This window comes from Heptranchias perlo, chromosome 1 (genome assembly GCF_035084215.1).
Source record: "Heptranchias perlo isolate sHepPer1 chromosome 1, sHepPer1.hap1, whole genome shotgun sequence".
Classification (NCBI taxonomy): Eukaryota; Metazoa; Chordata; class Chondrichthyes; order Hexanchiformes; family Hexanchidae; genus Heptranchias; species Heptranchias perlo.
This window is the reverse complement of record NC_090325.1, coordinates 16,318,711-16,335,960: the sequence shown is the minus strand read 5'-3', so window position 1 is coordinate 16,335,960 and position 17,250 is coordinate 16,318,711. Positions and strand designations below refer to the sequence as shown.

General features: G+C 46.7%; 1 protein-coding gene across 1 annotated transcript in view; it reads left to right on the top strand.

Moving 5' to 3' along the window:
- The first annotated feature begins 2,187 nt into the window (after positions 1 to 2,187).
- The window catches only part of eif2ak3 (eukaryotic translation initiation factor 2-alpha kinase 3), a 63,517-nt gene continuing 48,454 nt past the window's right edge, over positions 2,188 to 17,250 (top strand). Inside the window, exons 1-2 of the mRNA XM_067981901.1 lie at positions 2,188 to 2,578; positions 6,137 to 6,266. Of these exons, the coding sequence (XP_067838002.1) occupies positions 2,319 to 2,578; positions 6,137 to 6,266 (390 nt within the window). The 5' untranslated portion in view covers positions 2,188 to 2,318. The remainder of the gene's footprint in view (positions 2,579 to 6,136; positions 6,267 to 17,250) is intronic.

Below are 17,250 nucleotides of genomic sequence, written 5' to 3'. Positions count from 1 at the left end.
CAGACACCAAGTGTCAGTCAAGGTTGGGATCTGAATTTGCAAGCTGCTATGCTGGTAGCCTAATCCTGAACGACCAGGGCTGTCTGACTGTCCTAAATTATTTAAAGAGATGGGACTATAAACTACTCAGAGGCCAGTCACAGAAAATTGGAACGTCATATCAAATTAATCTGGGACATGAAATCTGTGAGGAAAGTTGGTTTTTAGTTCCATTTGCATCATGACAGAATTATAGAAAACAATCTGTATTTTAAATTCGCTAAGTAGGTTGTTCGCTCCATATTTGGGCATCACCATTATGTGGCTACACCTGCAACCTACACATTTCTACCATTAGATGGCACTTGAAGCTTTTACCAGTTTTGAACAAGGCTCCTTACCTGAAACATCGGGGAAAAATTTCCTGTGTTTTTTCCCGCTGCTCTGCCATAACTTTGGCAGAAACCCCTTTCATGCATGCAGTTACGGTAGCGCAGTGAGAGGGGTCCCAAGGAAATTCACTCCCCATTAATTTGTCTGTTCTCCCCACCGATGCTGCCTGACCTATTGTGTTTCTAACATTTCGTGTTTTGTCAAACATTTCCAGCATCTGCAGTATTTTACTTTATACAATCACTTCAAGAATTACATAGAATGTACAGCACAGAAAAAGGCCATTCAGCCCATCAGGTCTATGACAGTGTTTTTGCTCCATACGAACCTCTTCCCATCCCTCTTCATCTAATCCTGTCAGCATAGCCTTCTAGTTATTTCTCCCTCATGTGTTTATCTAGCTTCCCCTTAAATATTCACCTCAACCACTCCATGTGATAGCAGTTCCACATTCTAACCACTCTCTGGGTAAAGAAGTTTCTCCTGAATTCCCCATTGGATTTATTAGTGACTATCTTATATTTATGGCCCCCAGTTCTGGTCTCCCCCACAAGTGGAAACATCTTCTCCACATCTACCCTATCAAACCCTTTCAGGCGGCCTTCGAGACTTATGACAACGCAAAATCGTCGAGCAGAAATTGATAGCCAAGTTCCGCACCCATGAGGACGGCCTCAACCGGGATCTTGGGTTCATGTCACGCTACACGTAACCCCACCAGCAAGGAAACAAAAAAGTTATCTGTTTTTAATACAACTGGACATTCTCTCCCTCTCTGCCTTTCGGGTCTCTTTCTCTCTGTCTGTGTAATTTGACACATTGTATATCCAGTGTACTGGGACCTACTGTTTTCCGTGACTGGCCTGTTTGAACACCAACGACACCTTTTGATTGGTGTGATGGTGTCCCAGCCTAATATAAGATATGCGATTTGAGAACCTTTTCACTCATTCACCTGACGAAGGAGATAATCTCCGAAAGCTTGTGATTTTAAAATAAAACTGTTGGACTATAACCTGGTGTTGTAAGATTCCTTACATTTGTCCACCCCAGTCCGTCACCGGCACCTCCACATCATTATTTTAAAGACCTCTATCAGGTCACCCCTAGAGAAAAGAGCCCCAGCTTGTTCAGTCTTTCCTGGTAGTTATAACCTCTCAGTTCTGGTATCATTTGGTATTTCCCCATGATAAACGCCTCCCTTCCATCATACAATAAAAAGTTTGCCAAACTCCCTTGGAGACGCTGCCCCTTTAAGGTGATGACAATATGAAAAAGGTGGTGGTGAACGGTCTCCATTCGGCCACCGTAGCCCCTCTCCTCCGACCGGAGCGACTTTGGAAACGGCCACGTCTTCCCGGTGATGTCATCCAGCAGCTCGTCCAATCACGAGGCTCCGGAACTCTCATTCATGAAAAAAAAGTTCCTGAACCGAACTCTCTGGAAGCGTCACGAGAGCGCGCGTCACCCTCTCCTCATTGACCCAACCGGGCTCGGCTCGACCAATGAAAAGCGGCCGGTGGATCGCCTTACTTGCGCACAGTTGATTGGCTCGCATTTAATGAGTGACAAGAAGGCGGACCAACCAGAGAAAGGGATTAAACGCCCCCAACTAAAGAAAAACCACTCGCTCTAAAATGATTGGTCGGTGCGGATGAGTGACAGCGATTTGAACCAATAAGAGGTGTGAGGAGGGTCGATAACCGAGTTCGTGATAAGCTTATTGGCTAAATTGGAAAGAGTGACGGGTAGTTTAACCAATGACAGTGTCGAAGCGCGACGGACAATCCCGCCCCCTCCCAGCCGCCGAGAAACTCGACCACAACAAACACAGGGTTCGTTGAGCGGAACGGCAGAAGCCGAGAATCTCCGGGCTGCTGCTTGAGTCTGGGTCCGGGTTGTGGGTGTGTTGATGTCGGCCTCTTCTCCCTCTCCATGATCGACTTATGGAGGCCTGGGTTCACTATGGCCGCTGGGGCACGTCCCTGGTGCTCCTGCTGCTGCTCTGCAGGTCGCTGACGGTGGCGGCTGGCGGTGTTTTCCCAGATGAGGAGCCGCCGCTATCGGCGAGAGAGGCCCCTGTCGGTTGGGGCCGCGCTTTGAAGTCGGTCCCGGGAGCAGGCGCGGCGGCAGGAGGCGGTCTGGATGCGATCGTGGAGGACGATGAGGCGGAGGAGAGTGAGGCCAGCGGGGAAGAGAAGCCCAGGTAGAGACCCCTCTCCCTCAAACCCCCTCTCCCTCAAACCCCCTCTCCCTCAAACCCCCTCTCCCTCAAACCCCCTCATCCCCAACCCCCTCATCCCCAACCCCCCCCCCCCCCGGCAGCCCTCCCTCATCTCATCCCCTCCCTCATCTCATCCCCCCCCTCATCTCATCCCCCCCCTCTCTCTCTCAACTCATTCCCCCCCCCTCTCTCTCAACTCATTCCCCCCCTCTCTCTCTCAACTCATTCCCCCCCCTCTCTCCCTCAACTCATTCCCCCCCCCTCTCTCCCTCAACTCATTCCCCCCCCTCTCTCCCTCAACTCATTCCCCCCCCCTCTCTCCCTCAACTCATTCCCCCCCCCTCTCTCCCTCAACTCATTCCCCCCCCCTCTCTCCCTCAACTCATTCCCCCCCCTCTCTCCCTCAACTCATTCCCCCCCCCTCTCTCCCTCAACTCATTCCCCCCCCCTCTCTCCCTCAACTCATTCCCCCCCCCTCTCTCCCTCAACTCATTCCCCCCCCCTCTCTCCCTCAACTCATTCCCCCCCCCTCTCTCCCTCAACTCATTCCCCCCCCCCTCTCTCCCTCAACTCATTCCCCCCCCTCTCTCCCTCAACTCATTCCCCCCCCCTCTCTCCCTCAACTCATTCCCCCCCCCTCTCTCCCTCAACTCATTCCCCCCCCCTCTCTCCCTCAACTCATTTCCCCCCCCCTACCTCTTCCCCCCCTACCTCTTCCCCCCCCCCCTACCTCTTCCCCCCCCCTACCTCTTCCCCCCCCCTACCTCTTCCCCCCCCCCCCCCCTACCTCTTCCCCCCCCCCCCCCCCTACCCCCAGTGTGGTACTGCAGTTCATCACACCTCAGACTCTGACTACAAGTTGTGGAAGGTGTTTTTGCTGCAAATTGAGAAAGGGGGTTGGGGGATGGAGCGTGTATATTTTTTGTTGATTCAGCAGTGAGGGTCCAATAGTGAGAAAAGGTAAATTCCAGCCCATGCACCCTCCAGAAATTATTTTTTTTCTGATCTTGAGAAAATGGTAAAATGCTGTGCAGAAGAGAGAGAAATTCTCTGCTTTGACCATAAAACTTTTTCTGCATCGTTGCTGCAGTCACTGCACGCAAGAGCTATCGGTCAGTGGAAGGTAATCTTAATAATCCACTTATTTATTTATTTTTTAAAACTTACTTTTGGGTTGAAGACTTGGAGTGAGCCCATGTGTTTTTGGCTACTTTTATCTTACAACTTTGGGGGGTTGAATAGAATGATAACTAGCCGAAGAGTTATGAGGTAAGTGGGCATATTCCTTTAAGAATAGGGTGCATCTAAAGCCAGAGTTACTTGCAAATATTAAAAATAGAAATTGAAAAAAGCATATGAAAATGTAGGGATAGTGTGAAAGAAAATCAAGTCCCCTCCCTATAAAATATAAAACCATTTTAAATTTTAGCACTCTTTTACAATAAAAAGTTAGGAAACCATGGAAAATAAGGTTCTGGTAATGCCCAAATACATAAATATTTGATACCTCACGGATTCCCTTGCGTTCCGGTTCTCTGGTTTGAAATGCAATATATGTGAAATACTTTTGAAATGTGGTGAAATGCTGTATACATAAGAAATAGGAGCAGGAGTAGGCCATCCGGCCTCTCGAGCCTGCTCCACCATTCAATCAGATCATGGCTGATCTTCTACCTCAACTCCATTCTCCTGCCCGATCCCCATATCCCTTGAGATCAAGGATCAAAACAATTCCTACAGATATAACCATGTGTAGCATTTTATCATGTCTCCCAAATATCAAGGCTGATGGAAGGAAAAGTGTTTGTGCTGAAAGGTGAACTTTAAAAAAAAATTGTTTAGTGTTCATGTTCCTATAGAATCATAGGAATTAGAGGGAGGAAGGAATGAGAAAACAGTGTATAGAGGAGAAAAGGAATGAAATCACCAATTGAAACTAAAGAGTGGAAAGAAATGTGTGTGATCCATCAAGGGACATAGTCTCTTTTTAATTGAACTTGTTTTTGCACTGTGAGATGCAGTTAGTGTGGTTTGTTAATCCTGGGACTAACCTTGTCTTTGTTTTGCTTCTTTCTTAAACTTCAGTTGGTGATTTTTGGAATTGCTTATCTCAGTTCAGCTCTAACTTTCTTTCACTTGTTGTATTTAACAAAGCTCCTTAAGTAAACTTACGAAGCACAATTGCCAGCTGTCTCATGATTATTCCTCGAGGAACAGTTCATAAACAAAGCAAGAACAAGAAATGCCATTTGACCCAAAAGGCCAGTTCCTTTCACAGGCCGGCTGTTAAAGCTCTTGGGTGAAAGTAAAAGTTCAATAAAATTTGACAGCCCAAAGATAGTAGTGTCTGATGGATCTTTGGAAGCTTTCCACAAGTGGACATGACATTATTTCTACTTATTCACTGCAACAGACTAAACTGTCTTGCAGTAGAACCTGTTTTATTCAACATAACTGAAGGGACCCATCCTGATGGATAAGATGAGCTGAGACTCAAGCCCGTCAAATTTGATTTTGCATATTTGGTGCAGCAATACCCAAGTATTGGGAATGAAGAAATGTACAATGCAAACAATATAAAGTCAACTCAGAGATTTTAAGTTAATCTTTTGGCTCTAATTATGATTTATACCAGGAGGAGATTGGTGTTGCACACGGTGTTTTACAGTGAGGAGATGTCTTGCAAAAGTCTTTGTTGTTACTTGACATACCAGTATGCCATTAGGCTATTGCTTCAGTGCAATTTTTCTTTCAGGTTGTGCAAAACACATCTTGTGTAATGCTTTTAATGCATCACTACAAATTGGTTCCACCACTAGTGATGGGTTTAAGCATCAGTAATAAGGATAACGGAAACATGGCAGCAGACTGGACAAGATTGGCATTTAAGGGAAGGTTTGATGTTTACAAGAAGGGAATAGAGGGATGTGGGTATAGGGTGGGAAGAGATGATTAGAGTGAGAGGAAGCTTGTGTGGAGTATAAACACTGGCATATACCAGTTGGGCTGAATGACCTGTTGTGCTGTAGACTCTGTTGTATAGTTCATAGAATAGTTACAGCATGGAAGGAGGCCATGCAGCCTGTCGAGTCCGTGCCAGCTCTCTGCAAGAGCAATCCAGCTAGTCTCACTTCCCCCACCCTATCCCTGTAGCCCTGCAAATTTTTTCCCTTCAAATACTTATCCAATTCCCTTTCAATAGCCATGATTGAATCTACCTCCACCACCCCCTCAGGCAGTGCATTCCAGATCACTACCACTCGCTGCGTAAAAAAGTTTTTTTCTTATGTCTCCTTTTAAGATGTTCTCTGCAGACACAACCCATATTTAGAAGGGCAAAATCTATGATTATGCTGGTGAGCATCTGTGCAAATAGACAATGTGAAAATGTCACCAGCCACCTTTTACTGAAATTCTAGCGATCTCTCCTCAGTGAATAATGTGAGGGTTGTCACTTTTTGATGAGAAACTTTGTTTATCAGAGGACCTCATCTTGTATTTGCCCTGCTTGTATTTTAAAGCCACTTTCTTTGCTCACAGATCCCTGGTTATTATCAGTATGATGGATGGGCGCATTGCAGCATTGGATCCAGAGAATCGTGGGACCAAACGCTGGGAGCTGGATGTGGGCGCTGGTTCTTTGGTCTCAGCTAGTCTTAGCAAGCCCGAGGTAAGAGGCAAATGCCATTACCAATAACATCTTACTACCAACTTCCACCTCTGTGACATTGCCCATCTCTGCCCTGCCTTAGCCTATCTGCTGCCAAAACCTCATCCATGCCTTTGTCACCTCCAGGCTCGACCATTCCAAAGCTAACCTGTCCGGCTTCCCATCCTCTACCCTCTGTAAACTTCAGCTCATCCATAGCTCTGCTGCCCACATCCTATTCCATTCTAAGTCCCGCTCATCCAACACATCTGAGCTTATTGATCTGCATTGGCATTCGGTCAAGTAATGTCTCACATTTAAAATTCTCATCCTTGAGTTTAAATCTCTTCATGGTCTTGTCTCTCCCTATCTCTAACCTTCAGTCCTGCATCCTGCAAGTGCTCTGCACTCCTTCAACTTTGGCCTCTTGTGAATCGCCCACTCCTTGTTGGCCATGCCTTCAGCCACCTAGGCCCTAAACTCAGTAATTCCCTCCCTAAATCTCTCTGCCTCTCGACCTCCCTCTCCTCCTTTAAGACCTTTCTTAAAACCCACAGCTTTAACCAAGCTTTTAATCTCTCCTCCCACTAACTACTTTTTTGGCTCAGTTTCAATTTCTTGTCTGATTGCACATTTGTGAAGCCCCTTAGGATATTTTTTACGTTAAAGGTGCTACATAAATGCAAGCTTTTTTTGAGGCCTCTCCTATACTTTTTTTAGTTAATATGTTGCATAAATTGTACTGCCATCTTGGGTCAGTTGGTGCCACTTTCAACCTGAGTCAGAAGGTTTTACGTTCAAGGCCTACTGCAGGACTGGAGCATATAATCAGTGTGACAGATCAGTGCTGTTCTGAAGGAGTGCTGCATTGTCAAACGAGATTTTAAATCGAGGACCCATCTGCCTGTCCAGATGGTTGTAAAAATCCCATGGCACTATTCAGAGGAGTATAAAGAGTTGTCCCGATGACATGTCCAACACTACCAAACAGATTACCTGGTCATTTATCTCATTTTATGTTAATTGGACTTCGTGCACAGGTACGTCTTAAATTACACACTTGCTAAGTAACTTGTACAGAAGCAGAAACTGGGAATGCCTTTTGAAATTATGATATAACTTCAGTTTTTTCTGATCTGATCCTGTTTCCTGGCTTGCAAACACTTAACTGTTCACTTCTGCTTCTGGCAGTCACTTAGTACTTGGGGCTGACTGCAGACCTGTAGCACTAGTACACAATTTACCCTTTTCATGAGAGATTAAACTAGCAGTCCTGTCTACCTATTCAGTTGATTTTTAAAGATCTTTTGGACTATTTGAAGATGGACAGGGCATTCCTTGATCTACGTTTCTTCCTCTTATCAATAGCACCAAAGAAATCCCATTACCCAGTGACTTATCTCACTGCTGTTTGAGATCTTGCTGGGCACAGTATGACTACTATGTTTAGCTGCAATATAGTCACTGCACTCTCTATAAATAATTTGATTTATATAAGAATGCTTTATATAAATCATAGAAAGATTACAGCTCGGAAGGAGGCTATTCGGCCCATCGAGTCCTTGCCGACTCAATGCAAGAGCAATCCAGCTAGTCTCACTCCCCCCGCCCTATGCCTGTAGCCCTGCAATTCCCTTTTGAAAGCCATGGTTGAGTCTGCCTCCACCACCCCCACTGGCAGTGCATTCCAGATCCTAACCACTCGCTGTGTGAAAAAGTTTTTCCTCGTGTCACCTTTGGTTCTTTTGCCAATCACCTTAAACCTATGTTCTCTGGTTCTTGACCCTTCTACCACTCTGTCTAGATGTGGAGATGCCGGTGATGGACTAGGGTTGACAAATGTACAGAATCTTACAACACCAGGTTATAGTCCAACAATTTTATTTGAAAATCACAAGCTTTCGGAGGCTTTCTCCTTCGTCAGGTGAATGTGGAAATCCTTGAACGTTTCGCATTTATATTCAGAGAACAATACCTGGTGATTACAGATAATCTTTCCAACTGCCCGTTGTCAAGGCAATCAAAGTGTTCAGACAGAGAGGTGTTACCTACAGGACCACCGAATATACAAACGGCCAGAGCACAAAACAGAGAGAGGGAGAAACATCCGAAAGGAAGAGAAAGACAGAAAATGACCCGTTGTATTAAAAACAGATAACTTTTATTCGCTGGTGGGGTAACGTGTAGCGTGACATGAACGCAAGATCCCGGTTGAGGCCGTCCTCATGGGTGCGGAACTTGGCTATCAATTTCTGCTCGACGATTTTGCGTTGTCGTGTGTCTCGAAGGCCGCCTTGGAGAACGCTTACCCGAAGATCGGTGGCTGAATGTCCTTGACTGCTGAAGTGTTCCCCGACTGGGAGGGAACCCTCCTGTCTGGCGATTGTTGCGCGGTGTCCGTTCATCCGTTGTCGCAGTGTCTGCATGGTCTCGCCAATGTACCATGCTCCGGGGCATCCTTTCCTGCAACGTATGAGGTAGACAACGTTGGCCGAGTCACAGGAGTATGAACCGTGTACCTGGTGGGTGATGTCCTCTCGTGTGATGGTGGTATCTGTGTCGATGATCTGGCATGTCTTGCAGAGGTTGCCGTGGCAGGGTTGTGTGGTGTAGTGGACGCTGTTCTCCTGAAAGCTGGGTAATTTGCTGCGAACGATGGTCTGTTTGAGGTTGGGTGGCTGTTTGAAGGCGAGTAGTGGAGGTGTGACACCCAACTTTCAAGGACTGATCCAATTCCTTTCTGAAAGCCATGACTGAATCTTGCCTCAACCCTCAACCCCCCCCCACCCCGCACGCCTCATTGCATTCCAGATCACAACCACCTGCTGCATAAAAAAGTTTTTCCTCATATCGCCTTTGGTTTTTTTCTACCTAACACCATAAATCTGTGCTGTCTGGTTCTTGACTCTTTTGCCAATGGGAACAGTTTCTCTCTATCTACTCTGTCTAGACCTATCATGATTTTGAATACCTCCTCTCAACCACCTCTGTTCCAAAGAGAACAAACCCAGCTTCTCCAGTCTATCCATGTAACTAAAGTTCCTCATCCCTGGAATCATTCTAGTAAATCTTTTCTGCACCCTCTCTAAGGCCCTCACATCCTTCCTAAAGTGCGGTGCCCAGAACTGGACACAATCTTCCAGTTGTGGCTGAACCAGTGTTTCATAAAGGTTCATCATGAATTCCTTGCTTTTGTACTCTATGCCTCTATTTATATAGCCCAGGATCCCGTATGCTTTTTTAACCGCTTTCTCAACCTGCCCTGCCACCTTCAGTGATTTGTGCACATATACCCCCGATCTTTCTGTTTCTGTACCCCTTTTTAGAATTGTGCCCTCTAGTTTATATTGCCTCTCTTCTGACCGAAATGTATCAATTCGCATTTTTCTGCATAAAATTTCATCTGCCACATGTCCACCCATTTCACCAGCCTGTCTATGTCCTCTTGAAGTCTATCACTATCCTCCTCACTGTTCACTACACTTCCAAGTTTTGTGTCACCTGCAAATTTTGAAGTTGTGCCCTGTACACCCAAGTCCAAGTCATTAATGTATATCAAGAAATGATGTGGAGATGCCGGTGATGGACTGGGGTTGACAATTGTAAACTATATTTACAATATATCAAGAATTATATTTACAATATATTTACAATATATCAAGAAAAGCAGTGGTCCTGGCACCGACCCCTGGGGAACACCACTGTACACCTCCCTCCAGTCCGAAAAACAACCGTTCACCACTACTCTCTGCTTCCTGTTACTTAGCCAATTTTGCATCTATGCTGCTGCTGCCCCTTTTATTCCATGGGCTTCAATATTGATGACAAACCTGTTATGCAGCACTTTATCAAATGCCTTTTGAAAGTCCATATACACCACATCAACCACATTACCCTCTCTGTTACCTCGTTAAAAAACTCTTATCAAGTTAGTTAAACACGATTTGCCTTTAACAAATCTGTGCTGGCTTTCCCTAATTAATCCACACTTGTCCAAGTGACTGCTAATTCTGTCCCGGATTATCGTTTCTAAAAGTTTCCCCACCATCGAGGTTAAACTGACTGGCCTGTAGTTCCTGGGTTTATCCTTACACCCTTTTTTGAACGAGGGTGTAACATTTGAAATTCTCCAGTCCTCTGGCACCACCCCCATTTCTAAGGATGTTTGGAAGATTATGGCCAGTATCGCCACAATTTCCACCCTTATTTCCCTCAGCAACCTAGGATGCATCCCATCTGGACCAGGTGATTTATCTACTTTAAGTACAACTAGCCTTTCTAGTACCTCCTCTTATCAATTTTTAGCCCATCCAGTATCTCAACTACATCTTCCTTTTAATGCGACTGTGGCAGCATCTTCTTCCTTGGTAAAGACAAATGCAAAGTAATCGTTTCGTACCTCGGGCATCCCCTCTGCCTCTATGAGTGGATCTCCTTTTTGGTCCTTGATAGGCCCCATCCCTCCTCTTATGACCCGTTTACTGTTTATATGCCTATAGAAGGCTTTTGGGTTCCTTTTTATGTTTGTCGCCAGTCTATTCTCATACTGTTCCCAGACTAGGCCAGTCTATTCTCATACTCAGTGTCCTAGGCCCAATCATCTTCAGCTGCTTCATCAATGACCTTCCTTCCATCATAAGGTCAGAAATGGGGATCTTCACTGATGATTGCACAGTGTACAGTTCCATTTGCAACCCCTCAGATAATGAAGCAGTCCTTGCCCACGTGCAGCAAGATCTGGACAACATCCAGGCTTGTGCCGATAAATGGCAAGTAACATTCGCGCCAGACAAGTGCCGGGCAATGACCATCTCCAACAAGAGATAATCTAACCACCTCCACTTGACATTCAACGACATTCCTATCGCTGAATCCCCCACCAGCAACATCCTGGGGGTCACCATTGACCAGAAACTTAACTGGACCAGCCACATAAATACTGTGGCTACAAGAGCAGGTCAGAGGCTGGGTATTCTGTGGTGAGTGACTCACCTCCTGACTCCCCAAAGCCTTTCCACCATCTACAAAGCATAAGTCAGGAGTGTGATGGAATACTCTCCACTTGCCTGGATGAATGCAGCTCCAACAACACTCAAGAAGCTCGACACCATCCAGGACAAAGCAGCCCGCTTGATTGGCACTCCATTCACCACCCTAAACATTCACTCCCTTCACCACCGGTGCACTGTGGCTGCAGTGTGTACCATCCACAGGATGCACTGCAGCAACTCGCCACGGCTGCTTCGACAGCACCTCCCAAACCCTTGACCTCTACCGCCTAGAAGGACAAGAGCAGCAGGCACATGGAAACAACAGCACCTGCACGTTCCCCTCCAAGTCACACACTATCCCGACTTGGAAATATATCCCTGTTCCTTCATCGTCGCCAGGTCAAAATCCTGGAACTCCCTTCCTAACAGCACTGTGGGAGAACCTTCACCACACGGACTGCAGCGGTTCAAGAAGGCGGCTCGCCACCACCTTTTCAAGGGCAATTAGGGATGGGCAATAAATGCTGGCCTCGCCAGTGACGCCCACATCCCATGAACGAATAAAAAAACCTCTCTTTGCCCTTCTTATTTCCCTTTGCACTTCCCCTCCTGAGCTTTCTATATTCAGCCTGGTTCTCACTTGTGTTATCAATCTGACTATCTCATTGATACGTACAAAATTCTTACAGGGCTCGACAGGGTAGATGCAGGGAGGATGTTTTCCCTGGCTGGGGAGTCTCGAACCAGGGGTCACAGTCTCAGAATAAGGGGTAGGCCATTTAGGAGTGAGATGAGGAGAAATTTCTTCACTCGGAGGGTGGTGAATCTTTGGAATTCTCTACCCCAGAGGGCTGTGGAGGCTCAGTCATTGAGTATATTCAAAACAGAGATCGATACATTTTTAGATATTAAAGGCAGCAAGGGAAATGGTGATAGTGCAGGAAAATGGTGTTGAGTTAGAAGATCAGCCATGATCTTGTTGAATAGTGGAGCAGGCTTTAGGGGCCGGATGGCCTACTCCTGCTCCTATTATGTTTTGTTCTGACATCTGTCATATGCCCCTTCTTTCTGCTTCATCTTACTCTCTTTCTTTTGTCATCCAGGGAACTCTGGCTTTAGTTGCCTTACCTTTCTCCCTCATGGGAATGTACCTAGACTGTACCCGAACTATCTCCTCCTTAAAGGCTGCCCATTGTTCAATTACAGTTTTCCCTGCCAATCTTTGATTCCAATTTACCCAGGCCAGATCTGTTCTCATCCCACTGAAATTGGCCCTCCTCCAATTGAGCATTTTTACTTTAGAGTGGTCCATGTCCTTTTCCATAGCTATTCTAAACCTCATGATACTATGATCGCTGTTCTCTAAATGTTCCCTCACTGATGCTTGCTCCACTTGGCCTGTCTCATTCCCCAGAACCAAGTCCAGCAATGCCTCCTTCCTCATTGTGCCAGAAACGTACTGGTTAAGAAAGTTCTCCTGAACACACTTCAAAAATTCCTCCCCCTCTTTGCCCCTTACACTATTACTATCCCAGTCTATATTAGGATAGTTGAAATCCTCCATTATCACAACTCTGGCTTTTGCACCTCACTGTAATTTCCCTGCAAATTTGCTCCTCTATATCCTTCCCACTAGTTGGTGGCCTATAGAATACACCCAGTAGTGCAATGGCACCTCTATTGTTTCTTAACTCTAACCAAATAGATTCTGTCCTTGACCTCTCCAGGACATCCTCTCTCTCCAGCACTGCAGTATTCTCCTTAATCAATACTGCCGCCACCCCCCCCGCCCTTTCCTTCCATATCTTTCCTGAACACCTTGTATCCAGGAATATTTAGTACCCAATCCTGTCTGTTTTTGAGCCAGGTATCCATTTATTGCCACAACATCATATTCCCATGTGGCTAATTGTGCCTGCAGCTCTCCAACCTTGTTTACCATGCTTTGTGTGTTTACACGTGCACTGTAAACCAATCTTAGACTTTCTGTACTCTCTCTTAGTCTGGTCTCATCTACTACCACACTATTTCTTGCTCTAGTGCTATATTTTTCTCCCGATCCTTTGTACACCTTGTTTCTTTTTTCCAATGCTACATCCTGGTACCCATCCCCCTGCCAAATTAGTTTAACCACCCCCCCCCCCCCCACAGCACTAACGAACTTCCCCGTGAGGATATTGGTCCCAGCTCTGTTGAGGTGCAACCCTTCCGGCCTGTACAGGTCCCACCTCCCCCAGAACTGGTCCCAATGCCCCAGGAATCTAAATCCCACTCCCCCAACCATCTCTCCAGCCACGCATTCATCTGTTCTATTTCTATACTCACTAGTGCGTGGCACCGGGAGTAATCCTGGAGATTACTACCTTAAGTTTATAAGATATTAAGGGGAACTGATAGGGTGGATAGAGAGAAACTATTTCTGCTGGTTGGGGATTCTAGGAGTAGGGGGCACAGCCTAAAAATTAGAACCAGATCTTTCAGGAGTGAGATTAGAAAACATTTCTACACACAAAGGGTTGTTGAAGTTTTGAACTCTCTTCCGCAAACGGCAATTGATGCTAGCTCAATTGCTAAATTTAAATCTGAGATAGATAGCTTTTTGGCAACCAAAGGTATTAAGGTATATGGAGTTAGATCACAGATCAGCCATGATCTTATCAAATGGCAGAGCAGGCACGAGGGGCTGAATGGCCTACTCCTGTTCTTATGTTTTGAGGTCTGGTTTTTCAATCTCTTTCCTAACTCCTTAGAATCTGCCTGTAGGACCTCATCCCTCTTTCTACTTATGTCGTTGGTACCAATATGGACCACAATCTCTGGCTGTTTACCCTCCCCCTTCAGAATGTTCTTGACCTTGGCACCAGGGAGGTAACCAACCATCCTGGAATCACGTCTGTGGCCCAAGAAACGCCTGTTGTTCCACTAACTATAGAATCCTCCATCACTACTGACCTGACCTTTCTCTTTCTCCGTGCCCCCCCCCCCGGCCCCAATAGCTGTACAGCTGAGCCACCCATGGTGCTATGATCTTGGCCCTGGCTGCACTCCCCAGAGGAACCCTCTCCCTCACCAGATATGATAAAAGGCTACACAAATCTCCTCAAAAACCCTTCAGCTGTAGACTTGTGCTCCCGATGTGAGGGTTTGTGCAGGAGGCTGCAACCCAAAAGACAACTTGCGGGATTCACTGAGGAGGACTCATTAGTATGGTGTTTTCCTGGCTACAGCCTTAAGTGAATCCCAGCAGATTTAGTTTTGGTTGTAGTGGGCTGTGAAACCTCCCCATCACAAGCAAGGGTTTTGTACGATGTAAAATCAGCTTTATATTTACTCTGTATCCCTCAATTTTTTTCCGGATTCCTTGACAATGTACATCCCTTCCCTCTGCAACAGGATTTGTAGCCTTTATATTTAATTATCCTGCTTTACTCTTCTTACCTCCCTGCCCACCCCTCTTCCACTGAGGATCCTGAATTATAAAGAAAGACTTGCAATTATCTAGCACCTTTCACTACCACAGGACACCCCAAAGTGCTTTACAGCCAATGAAGTACATTTTTTTTGAAGTGTAGTCACTGTTATAATGTAGTGTAATCCATTATGTAAGATGTAACACCCCTTGATCTGCAAAAGTGGACTGTGGGTTTCTACTTTTCAACATGGCTTGACTTGATCAGTGGTAAATTTAGGAAAGCTGAGGACTGAGATTCTGTGTTAGTGTTTAAAAGTGCCAGTTCACCAGGGCTTGAGCCTTGTTCTTGAAGGGGAAAAGACTGTATCCTAACTCCCTGTGCGCGCATATATATATATATATATATTCTCTCTCTCTCTCTCTCTCTCTCTCTCTCTCTCTCTGTGACTGCTTTTGAGTTTCGGCATTGGTACAGATGGAAATGTTGTACTGTATGGAGTTGCAGGTTTTTTTTTAAATGAGTAATCAATAATCCAATTTTCATTGGAGGGCAGTATAATGACCTGACTGGAAATGGCATCATCTAAAAAGATCCACTGATCTGATCAGGATCAGCCTTCTTTTGAAGTTGGATTAGTGCCTAAAACAGCTGGTTAAGTTTTGAGTTGCATCATTATCTGTGCTGTGAGCTTTGGAATAAATGCTGATACAAGTCTAGGTACAATAACATGATTGAGTAGATTTTTGTGCAGGTGGCCTCCCTCCAATTGAAATATAATAAACTCTATCCTCCAGATTTATTCAAGGTATGTGAAAACCTTAGTGTGTTAGTACAGTATCTTAAGTCATAAGTGGCTCAAGTTACAAGATTAGCCATAGAGACCTTATATTTGACGTGCATCAGCATGTAAGATGCAGCTCTCAAGTTCATTAAATTATTTTTCTATTAGTTCAGTGGCATGCTAATGCTGTCATCTCCTACATCAGTTTACAGTATAGAAGGAGGCCATTCGGTCCATTGTGTCTGTGCTGACTCTTTGCTAGAGCAATACTAAACTAACCCCACTATCTGCACATTGCCTTGTATCTTACTCTGCTTCAAATAATTATTCAATTTTCCCTCAATGGTCTCTGCCTCAACCAATCTGTGGCAAAGCAGTCCATGCTCCAACAACAAATCTGTGTAAAGAAATGTCTGCTAACCTCTCTTTGGTTCTCTTCGCGGCAATTTTAAATTGATACCCCCATTCCCCGATCGTCCCTTTCTCTTCCGCCTCCCCCCCCCCCCCCCCGATCGCCGCTTTCTCTTCCGTTTTCCCCCCCCTCGATTGGCCCTTTCTCTTCTCTCTCTCCCGCCCCCCCACCGCCACCTCGATCGGCCCTTTCTCTTCTCTCCCCCCCCCCCCCACCGATCGGCCCTTTCTCTTCTCTCTCTCTTCCTCCCCCCCCCCCCCCCTCGATCGGCCCTTTCTCTTCTCTCTCTTCCCCGCCCCCCCCTCGATCGGCCCTTTCTCTTCTCTCTCCTCCCCCCCCCCCCCCCCCCCCCGATCGCCGCTTTCTCTTCCGTTTCCCCCCCCCCCCCCTCGGTCTGCCCTTTCTCTTCTCTCTCTCCTCCCCCCCCCGCCCTCGATCGGCCCTTTCTCTTCTCTCTCTTTCCCCGCCCCCCCCCCCCCCCGATCGCCGCTTTCTCTTCCGTTTCCCCCCCACCTCGATTGGCCCTTTCTCTTCTGTCTCTCCCCCCCTCGGTCTGCCCTTTCTCTTCTCTCTCTCTTCTCTCTCTTCCCCCCCCCCCCACGATCGGCCCTTTCTCTTCTCTCTCTTCTTCCCCCCGCCCCCCCCCCCCCCTCGCGGATCGGCCTTTCTCTTCTCTCTCTCTTCCCTCCTCGATCGGCCCTTTCTCTTCTCTCTCTCTCTCTCTCTCTCTCTCTCTCTCTTCCCTCCTCGATCGGCCATTTCTCTTCTCTCTCTCTCTCTCTCTCTCTTCCCTCCTCGATCGGCCCTTTCTCTTCTCTCTCTCTCTCTCTCTCTCTTCCCCCCTCGATCGGCCCCTTTCTCTTCTCTCTCTCTCTCTCTCTCTCTCTTCCCCCCTCGATCGGCCCTTTCTCTTCTCTCTCTCTCTTCTCTCTCTTCTCTCTCTCTCTCTCTCTTCTCTCTCTCTCTCTCTCTCTTCCCCCCCTCGATCGGCCCTTTCTCTTCTCTCTCTCTCTCTCTCTCTCTCTCTCTCTCCCCCCCTCGATCGGCCCTTTCTCTTCTCTCTCTCTCTCTCTCTCTCTCTCTCTCTCTCTCTCCCCCCTCGATCGGCCCTTTCTCTTCTCTCTCTCTCTCTCTCTCTCTCTTCCCTCCTCGATCGGCCCTTTCTCTCTCTCTCTCTCTCTCTCTCTCTCTCTCTCTCTCTCTCTCTCTCTCTCTCTTCCCTCCTCGATCGGCCCTTTCTCTTCTCTCTCTCTCTCTCTCTTCCCCCCTCGATCGGCCCTTTCTCTTCTCTCTCTCTCTCTCTCTCTTCTCTCTCTCTCTCTCTCTCTCTTCCCCCCTCGATCGGCCCTTTCTCTTCTCTCTCTCTCTCTCTCTCTCTCCCCTCCTCGATCGGCCCTTTCTCTTCTCA